Raw genomic sequence first — 10,404 nt, forward strand, 5'->3', positions numbered from 1 at the left:
CATCTCATAGTTACTGTACGTGTCAGTGGGAATTGCATGTTTTACGTAAAATCCAATATGGCGGCCAAATATGAAGGGTGTAGCACTTGTGGTTTGTGAATATTGACATATACTCATATTTAAGGGCAAAGGTCATCGAGGTCACGTGATATTTTGTCAAAAAAATTGTAATGCTAAGTTATCCCTATATACCAAAAATCAGACCTCTAGCTCTATTGGCTGGCTCAGAATTAGATATGCGCATAATTAATGAGGTACAGGATGTGGTGTCATAAGGTCTCCCATCATACCAAATATGAAGGGTGTAGCACTTGTGGTTACTGAGTTAGGGACATATACGTATATTCAAGGTCAAAGGTCATGAAGGTCACGTGACATTTTGTCAAAAAAATTGTATTGCTAAGTTATCCCTATATACCAAAAATCAGACCTTTAGCTCTATTGACTGGCTGAGAATTAGATATGCGCATAATTAATGAGGTACAGGATGTGGTGTCATAAGGTCTCCCATCATACTAAATATGAAGGGTGTAGCACTTGTGGTTACTGAGTTATGGACATATACTCATATTTAAGGTCAAAGGTCATCGAGGTCACATGACATTTTGTCAAAAAAATTGTATTGCTAAGTTATCCCTATATACCAAAAATCAGACCTCTAGCTCTATTGGCTGGCTCAGAATTAGATATGCGCATAATTAATGAGGTACAGGATGTGGTGTCATAAGGTCTCCCATCATACCAAATATGAAGGGTGTAGCACTTGTGGTTACTCAGTTATGGACATATACGTATATTCAAGGTCAAAGGTCATCGAGGTCACGTGATATTTTGTCAAAAAAATTGTATTGCTAAGTTATGCCTATATACAAAAAATCAGACCTCTAGCTCTATTGGCTGGCTCAAAATTAGATATGCGCATAATTAATGAGGTACAGGATGTGGTGTCATAAGGTCTCCCATCATCCCAAATATGAAGGGTGTAGCACTTGTGGTTACTGAGTTATGGACATATACGTATATTCAAGGTCAAAGGTCATCGAGGTCACATGATATTTTGTCAAAAAAATTGTATTGCTAAGTTATCCCTATATACCAAAAATCAGACCTCTAGCTCTATTGGCTGGCTCAGAATTAGATATGCGCATAATTAATGAGGTACAGGATGTGGTGTCATAAGGTCTCCCATCATACCAAATATGAAGGGTGTGGCACTTGTGGTTACTGTGTTATGGACATATACGTATATTCAAGGTCAAAGGTCATCGAGGTCACATGACATTTTGTCAAAAAAATTGTATTGCTAAGTTATGCCTATATACCAAAAATCAGACCTCTAGCTCTATTAGCTGGCTCAAAATTAGATATGCGCATAATTAATGAGGTACAAGATGTAGTGTCATAAGGTCTCCCATCATGCCAAATATGAAGGCTGTAGCACTTGTGGTTACTTAGTTATGGACATATATGTATGTTTGAGGTCAAAGGTCATGGAAGTCATGTGACATTTTATTAAAAAAATTGTTTTCCATGGTTATCGCTATATACCAAAAATCAGACCTCTGGCTCTATTGGATTGCCCAGAATTAGATATGACTCTTACATAGGCCAGAATAAGCCATTGATATAGCTTAGCTGCAGAAGTATAGGGGAGGTCAAAGTTCATTGAAAAATCAGAAAAATAATACTTTAAAATCTTCTTCTCAAAAACCGCCAGGTCAATTTCCTTGAAATTTCATATATAGCATCTAGGTAGTATTGCCTATAAAGTTTGCGAAAAGATTTTGGATCGGTCAAATTTTATGGAAATGGGACAGTAAAAAACATTTTCATTTCAAAATTGTAGCCAGGTCACATGACTAATTAAAAATTCAAGGGTCAGGTGCACGAGTACTACCCATCACCTGTTACCCCTGCAAGTTTGAGAAGTTTTCGTTCAGCCGTTCGAGAGATCTAGGTGAGCAAAGAAATGGCAGAAGAAGAAGAAGAGGAAGTCAGTAGAACTTGAGCAATAACAATAGGGTCCCAGCCGGTCGGCTTGGGCCCCTAAAGAAGAGGAAGTAGTAGAACTTGAGCAATAACAATAGGGTCCCAGCCGGTCGGCTTGGGCCCCTAAAGAGAGCATCATCATCATCTGGCTATTCAAAGTCTGGTTGCCAGGCACCACAAACCCCTCTGATAAAACTGAGGGTGCTACGGAAATAGGGTAATGAAGCACTACAATAAATTCTGTCAAGTTTGTGAATATTATTACTTTGATTATCTCATTGACAAAAAAATATTTCCTGTTCACTTTTATCCAATTTCATAAATATTTATCGTTTCATTACAAACACAGAATTCTCAACTTGCAACAGAACTCAAACTCAAAAAAATGAAAAAAATTTTAATTCAAAGACACTGAATATTATTCATCAACGGTTGAGTTGAAGCTAGTGAAATATTATTGCAATGCTATATGAAAATAAATGTGTGTAAAATCAATATAACTTTCCACTTAAAAGCGCTTTTATTGTCAATGTTGTTGCACTTTAAAGTCTACACCATCTTCTAGTGACGGTACACATATAAAGAGGATTAAAGGTCATAAACATAAAATATCAGGTCAAAGGTTACATACCTGAGTCTTTGGATTTCATAGCTCTTGACCAATCAATGGCAGTACCAACATAGTCAAACAGAAACTCATTATCAGGAATGCTAAGAACTGGAAAAAACCAAGGACAGAATTGTCAATTAGCTTCAATCCTCAGCCAACTGTTAAATTTTTTTGTTGATTACGAAGTGAATAAAAGGACATACATGAGTAGAATTGCCAAACTTCTACTTTAATCATTAAAATATCAATATACTCAAGTACTTTAATTCATATAAAGGTAGAAGCGACCAATCAGGTTTAGTTAAAGGTGGTATTTGTATCTGACATAGTTTTCATTAACAATTACATCTACTGTTCTGTATCTACACAGGCCATACTAGAGGAAAAGACAATTGACAGTTGATCCTCGACACTGTCCTGAAAAGATTCCTAACCCTTTCAGCGCTGTAATCTTTCCCACCAAAATTATATAGTGTAACATTTACCAATTTTCTGAAATTTTCTGTAATTTTTTTGACAATTTTGGACCAAGTGAACATCACATTTTCTTGGCTTCAGATTTTTAGCAAAATTTTAGCAAAATTTAGAAAAAAGTTGACAAGTGTATATTTGATATTGGCGACAAAAATTGACTTTCGCGCTCAAAAGATTCCTAAAGTTATGTGAAAGGAAAGTGATTTGACAAACCTTTGTCTGAAAACTTGACAAATAGGTTGAAACCTTCTCCTGATAAAAGTTTCACTCGTTCCACGATAACTCGGGATAGATCTTTGGCTCGTGTCCAGGAATGCACAACGAATGACTGCAGTTATCAAATCAAGAAAACATGTTACACACATACAGCAATGATAAAATAATTATTGCTGTGTGCCATGTATACAAGAAAGGATAAAGTAATTATTGCAATGTGATATGTATTCATCATCAAATTTGATAGAAACTACTTATTGGAGATACTTGTAGATATTGAAAATGCAACAATATTCTTTTGGTTGTTTTACATGAAAATATTATTAACTGTCATGTTTTCATTATTTTTTAAATTGTGTGGTGGACGGTGATGATTGTGATGATAATGATGATGGTGATAGTGAGAGTATCCATAACAACAATTATGAGTACATGTATTTACAAAGCTGCTGAAAGCCAGCCCAAAGCATCCATACTAGTGCCTCTAGAAGCTTGAAAAAATTTTGTGTTACATATTGTGTTTGGAAAATATTTTCAGAGGAGCTCACAATTCTTATATTGGAAAGCACATATGTGTTGATGTTGTGATGGTAGGTCAGTGAACACTGCTGATTTCTCGGTCATTCTATTTCATCATGTGAGATTGCAGTAGAAATCATACAATAACTGTTAAGATGTTTGTGAATCTCCATGGTGAGCAAAAGCATTATGATAATGCTGATGACAGTGATGCTAAAGATGCTGTTGTTGCTGCTGCTGTTGATGATGATGATGATGATGATGATGATGATGATGATGATGATGATGATGATGCTGATGATGATGATGATGATAGTGGTATGATGAAGATGGTAGTGATGATGATAATAATGGTGATCACTGTAAAACAACGAACTTTGATAAAATTATTTCAATTACTATCAATATCAGAGAGTTGCCTCACATTTGTAAAGAAGATGTCAAAACACACAGGAAATGATCTTGAAAGGAGAAGGGCATGTACCAGCACTTATCCATCTTTATTATTGTTTCACATCAGATGCATATAAATGTATTCAGGTATGAAAATTAATACACAGTCAAAAAATTTGTTCACTGTCACAGATCTTTTGAACATGAATACCTTGCAGACACTTACAGGTGACTCAAGCTGCCAAATTACAGCTGTTAGGAAAGTAAACGACAAAAAGAAATACCTCTTTGTAACCATTCGGGAAAAACACCTCATGCGTCATCTCAATATTGCTTTTATTTTGCACAGCTTCCAATTCTATCAAGTTTGGAGGTTGTTTCCGCTGTCCGCTTTTCAGTGTTTTCTGAAATCTAGCGTAGCTCTGCTTAGCTTCTTCAATATTCTGCCTGGATTGTAGAAACTTGGAAACTTCTGGAAGGAGTGTCTCACTGCACACAAAGAGGCTGGTCATCAACAGCATCAGTTCCCAACATCTTTCTTCAATTTGTCTGTCATACAATAAAAGTGAAAATAACAAACACAATATTGATAGCTCCTGCAGTAAGGTAGTATATGCCTTGAGACTTGAAGATTTACCCAAACTTTCCTCAAGCAACCTTTAAACTTTTTTCTTACCAAATCAAGAAGTAAAATCAGGGATCATATGCAAAATTTTGGACTACAGGCCAGATTATCAAACATTTACTGTTATTTTAAATTCAATATGGCTGCCTTTCCTGTATTACGATGTAACTCTATTGGGAAAATTCAAATTTTTGATTTTCAAATAACTATGATCATAAACTTTTTCTTTTCACCAAAAGCTTTAAATGAGCCTCCACAAGTGGTAGATCAGAAAAGTACTAAAAATTGAAACCATGAATATCTGTCCTTGAGGTGCATTCTACCTTGAGACAAAATAAAACCTACTGGTAATCAAATGCTGTGTTTGGCAGTAAAATTGTCATGTGGCACATCTCATGCTTGAAACATGGCATAACAGTGCTAACTTACTTATGCACAGTTTATTAATGAGTATTGTTTAGGTATGCAAATTTTTTTATATTGTCTCATAATCGATTATGAATATTCATGTACCCTGGACTGAATAAAATTTGTATCCACTGTGATTACCACAAACTTGAAAATTCGGACTACTTCCTGTGTTTTATGTATTGTAAAGTTTAATGCAAAAATAAACAACAAACATAAACTCACTTACTTGTGTTTGTTATTGGTGAGTTGTTTCATAACTTGACAATAGATCTCATCTCTGAGGGACTCAAAGATGATGGGTGGTCTAAATATCTGGTTTGTCAGGTCGGTGTTGCCACGACTTCTCTTTGGTTCGTTGATGTAGCTCAAAATCAGTAATAGGATATTAAAGACAACCATAGACAGGGATTTTGAATGCACAGATGTTACTTCTCAACATCTTAAAGGTATAAAGTCACCTGTAATCTAAATATGCCCATATATGGTCAAAGGGGCGTTCCTTGGTATTCAAAATGCCCATGTGAGGGCGTTGTTTTTAAAAAGCGGCCACCTGCTTAAAATCTGTGATTGGTTAGATTTCTCTTTCATTGTATAACTGTGGCAAAATTGGAACAGGTGACAGTATACCTTTAATGCAGCATTAGGGAGATACAGATGATCATATAGAGATATGTATGACCAGTTTTAGGTCAAAATTGAATATCAGAGAGAATATCAGAGAACAAAAACAGCCATCAGGGCAATATCTTCATATATCAGAACAGCCAATGTGGCAATATATGAACACATATTGACCATATTGACCAGCACTTAGTACAGCTTTGAAAATATAATAGTATGAAACGGCCATTATCCAAATCAATTAAACATGTTACCTTTCATAGTAGCATATACCCATGCCCCACCACGTATTCTGGGCATATTAAGAAATTGCTTAGATTATTTATCCATGGGTGAAATTTCTAGAGTACTACAGTAAAATTGACTTTGGGTATAGAAAATTTTTCATCACAACAAACTAGTTTCATGGTAAAATGTGTCTTGGGGACAGATATTTGGACTCTCAAATATTTTCAGTACCTTTCTAGTCTGCTGTTTGCATGGGCTCATTTTAAAGTGCTTGGAGTACGAAAAACTTTCACCACCATAGTTTTTCAAAACGAATTTCAAATAATAAATGTTAGGAAATTTGTTTCACTAGTACAAAAATTTGCAAAGTAACTCCGATTTTGATCCATAATTTGGTAAAGATATGATGAAAGTTTTAGCAAAAGTTTAAGTATTGCAGTTTCTGGGCGCATACTGCCTAATAAGGTAAACTCTACACCACCAGTATTCAGCTTTGATTCAGTGTATATTTGTAAAGGATATACGAATAGACATTGATTGCCTGTTTTGCCAGGTCTTGATTGACAAGAGTTTTCTTCAACAATGGTTCTTTGATCAGATCCTTGCTGTAACTCCATAGTTTGTCTTCAGTGTGGTGTTTAAAGAGTCCTTTCTTTGCAGGGGCCCTGGGATGAAATAAAATGTTGTATTCAATAATTTGTTGTCCTGGTCACCAGGCAGGATTCAAATTGTAATATTTCACATGTAGGTAAATTTGAGTGACAATCCCTTCTCTGACAGTAAAAATAAATTGCAAGATGTTTATAAATATTTTATGTATACAATATGTGATCTCTGAGTAAATAGTTTTTATATTTATTATATACATTAATACTGTCGTAACTTTTATCATATTTTGATGTATTAGTTTGAAAGCTTTTGTTTTAGTAGAACTTCTGTACTGGTAGAGTTAGGTATTTAATGATCATATTCCAAATGGAATACCATTTCACAACAGACATAATACTTCTATCACTGTTCCATTTTTAGCATAAATTTGCGCATTTCACAAAAGAATCAGAAAAATCAATTTTAAAACGTCTAGTGTATGCATTTTCAACCAAATAGTTGTATCTAAACAACAGGACCAGAGTATCAACTCTTACCTGAACAGGACATTGGCAAATACTTCAAGTGTGTGTGGCTCCTTGTATGAGCCTTGGTTATCTATGGTAACAAAATTATAACAATTGTTTGGCCAACAGTAGAAAATATTGCAAAGGGTATTAAATGTAAAATTTGCACAATGAAAGAATCAAACACACTGATATCTACCGGTCAATATGATATTGGCAAGACAGCTTTCAATTTAATAATTGAATTCAGGACAGAGTACTGTAAGTGCAGTTTTCCATTCATTAGGTTTCCGTAGTTTTCCATACTTTAAATCATTGTTAGAGTTTTTATATTTCACACAAATTGTATCGTAAATTATACTTGACATATTTGGTAGACTTAAAGTTGATACAATGTGTTTGGCAGATAATATTCAAGTTTCAGTGCAGGGCTAACACATTATGTGAAACAGACATTTTGCAGATAATCTAAGTTTCAATAGTATAAAACACAAACTATAAAATTAGCTGAACATCTGATAAGGTTACAGAGAATAACTGACCTTTAACCTCATCTTCATGCATGTCGTCAATGTTTATACTATTATTGTAATCGCTATTTTCTTCAATTTTTGCTTCAAAGGAAACCACTTTTTCCTTTGGACTGTACTCTTCCTTGCTGGTATCTTTCACCTCTTGTTCTGAAATTTCCAAAACAGCAACCGTTTCTGCAGTATTTGAAATATCAACGGATTTTCCAGTATTTTGGGTGGATTCTCCGCCAGTTTCACTGGAGTCTCCACCAGTTTCAGTGTCTTCTTTTTCCTTGCTTTCATCAACGACATCTGTTTTTCCGGCCACTGGCTTCGAGTCAGAAGTTTTCAAGTCCTTCACATCTCCTGTCTTTTCCCTAGAACTCAGTTCATCTTTTGACACTGTGTTGTTATTACTAACGACACTCTCTCCTTCAACAGTTGTTGCCATGGTGATGATTGGTGCCTTTCAACTAACAGGGTCTAGTACAATTTGTTCATACACTTCAAAATCACTTCCAACCGTCTGATTTGAGTGGTAGAGTAATGCACTGTGCATAACACAGCATTACTGATATTCTTGATAGGCAAAGGCAATATATTACACTCACAGCGATAAATTGATCACATTGGTGGCTTCCGTAAACTTATCTCTTTTTTCCTCCTCAGGTTCAGATATTAACTTAAAGCTGATTATACCTGAAAACAAAGCATGGTCAGCATAGGGTTAGGATAAATAGTCATCCAAAATTTCACAAATGAACTGGTATTAGAAATATTTCAAAACAATCAAGACTATTAAAAATTATCCAGACTATTAAGAAATACTAAATTAATACATTTTTTGACAAGAAAAGTGTTGAAACACTTGACAGAACGGCATCAATATCTGAAACAAAATAGAAAAATATTTAAAACTAGATGTTAACTGTACCTTCATTTGAATCTACCTTATCAAGTAAGCTAATGTAATGTCATCATATTTGACAGTTTTATGATCAATATTTCTGCTGTTGAATTGTATGATTGGTCGATTGTAGCTCACCACACCACGACGAGTCCTCTGGGTGTTGTTACAATTAATCAACGAATGGATATGCAAACATTTGAAACGCTGTTAAGTGTACCGCTTTGCTGCAATATATGTTGCATACTTTGTGATCCTCAATACAAAATTGCTCTGTGTTGACCTTTCACAGTATGACATACCAGGGCGGTGCCACTTTAATTCATGAGAATCCCACAGGTACAGGTAACATATTAAATATAACACAATAATTTTAAAAATTACGATAAACCAGTAAAACCAGTTAGTGTTGAGTCGCAATTACCTGTAGGTTCCCCTGCAACAATAATGGATAAAAACACTTTATACAAACAAAACATTCTGAAAAAATAATGTCAGTGGATTGTATGGCGTATTGGATAGATGGTGGGTTGACTAAACAAACAAATGTGCTTTTTAACTTGAGATTGTTGCTAAGATGTGGTAGACTATTTTGCTAGTCTGGTAAGTAAACCATCGTTTTCAAACACAAAATGTAAATTTAAGGCAATTTTGAGTTTGAAACAGTCTGCTTGATACTAGACAAATTTTGCAAGACTTCTTTGACAGTATTTACAAGATAAATAACTTTCACCTCAGCACGATGGAACTATTAGACAAGCACTTAATTAAAATACTGAATGCATGACTTGGTATCAGCCGATTTACTGAAGTATGACAACTAAAATATTTGTGTGTTTTGTGAGAATTTCTACATTCTGGAAATGTAAGGTGTAACCTCTTTGATAAAACACCTGTAGATGTAACCCTTGATATGTACACAATAATTACATCATTTATTTCAGCTACTTATGAAGCAGAAATGCCTCTGGTGTTACACTGGCACAATCTGAGGTGTTGCTTGGTTTGGTAGTAAACCTAAGTCCTTTATTTTTACGTCACATTGAGAATAAACCAAAGGACCCGGTAATAATTAGAGTTAGCACTACTACAAAGTCTATGATGATGCTGGCAAAGATTTTAACGCTGAGGTACGGCTGAATATTTCTTAGTAGCGTTGATCGCAACTTCAGGTTTGTTACTATATATAGTTACATGTGCATGACTTCAGACAACGCTGCCTGAAATTCGGACAAATTAATTTTGTTGTTGCATGCATGGCTGTTGTTGCAGCTTGTAGTCTGAGCAATAAATTCATACGAATTAGTGTGACTTTTAGTAGCCATTGTAACACTATAAGGTTTTATTTTCGTCGTTTATGCAGAAAATGGGAACAAATATTTATGTATATGCGTATTAATGAGAGAGAAAATGATGTCATTTGCGATCAGCGCTATTACTAGATTAGGTTTGGTTCTTTGTTTCCAAATGTACCCTTTTAGTCTTAAACATTAATTACTTTGCGGCAACATCTGACAGACTAAAACAACACTGGACTCAGCAAGATGTCTGCTTCAACGCCCAGTGAAAATGATGGCTGCTGTTAAGATAATAAATAAAGCAGTAGTACTCTTCAGAAAGTTGTTACAATTTGAACAATGGTGATATCATTTATATAATACTTATATTATGAAATAACTGTTACTGTATGCCTTCACTCAATACCCAGCAATTTCGGCAAGATTGATTTTGGTTGCTAAACTTTTACTAGTCTGAGCACAAACAAGTTAAAACCCATAAACATA

The 10,404-nt window shown here is 34.8% G+C and overlaps 1 protein-coding gene across 1 annotated transcript in view; it reads right to left on the reverse strand.

Moving 5' to 3' along the window:
- LOC139119413 (myosin-VIIa-like) overlaps window positions 1-10,404 on the reverse strand; it is a 48,591-nt gene that overhangs the window by 33,461 nt on the left and 4,726 nt on the right. Inside the window, exons 2-8 of the mRNA XM_070683221.1 lie at window positions 7,744-8,412; window positions 7,232-7,292; window positions 6,609-6,751; window positions 5,464-5,611; window positions 4,486-4,750; window positions 3,287-3,401; window positions 2,621-2,707 (exon numbers count right to left, since the gene is read on the reverse strand). Of these exons, the coding sequence (XP_070539322.1) occupies window positions 2,621-2,707; window positions 3,287-3,401; window positions 4,486-4,750; window positions 5,464-5,611; window positions 6,609-6,751; window positions 7,232-7,292; window positions 7,744-8,164 (1,240 nt within the window). The 5' untranslated portion in view covers window positions 8,165-8,412. The remainder of the gene's footprint in view (window positions 1-2,620; window positions 2,708-3,286; window positions 3,402-4,485; window positions 4,751-5,463; window positions 5,612-6,608; window positions 6,752-7,231; window positions 7,293-7,743; window positions 8,413-10,404) is intronic.

Source organism: Ptychodera flava, chromosome 19, assembly GCF_041260155.1.
Source record: "Ptychodera flava strain L36383 chromosome 19, AS_Pfla_20210202, whole genome shotgun sequence".
In the NCBI taxonomy this organism is placed as follows: Eukaryota; Metazoa; Hemichordata; class Enteropneusta; family Ptychoderidae; genus Ptychodera; species Ptychodera flava.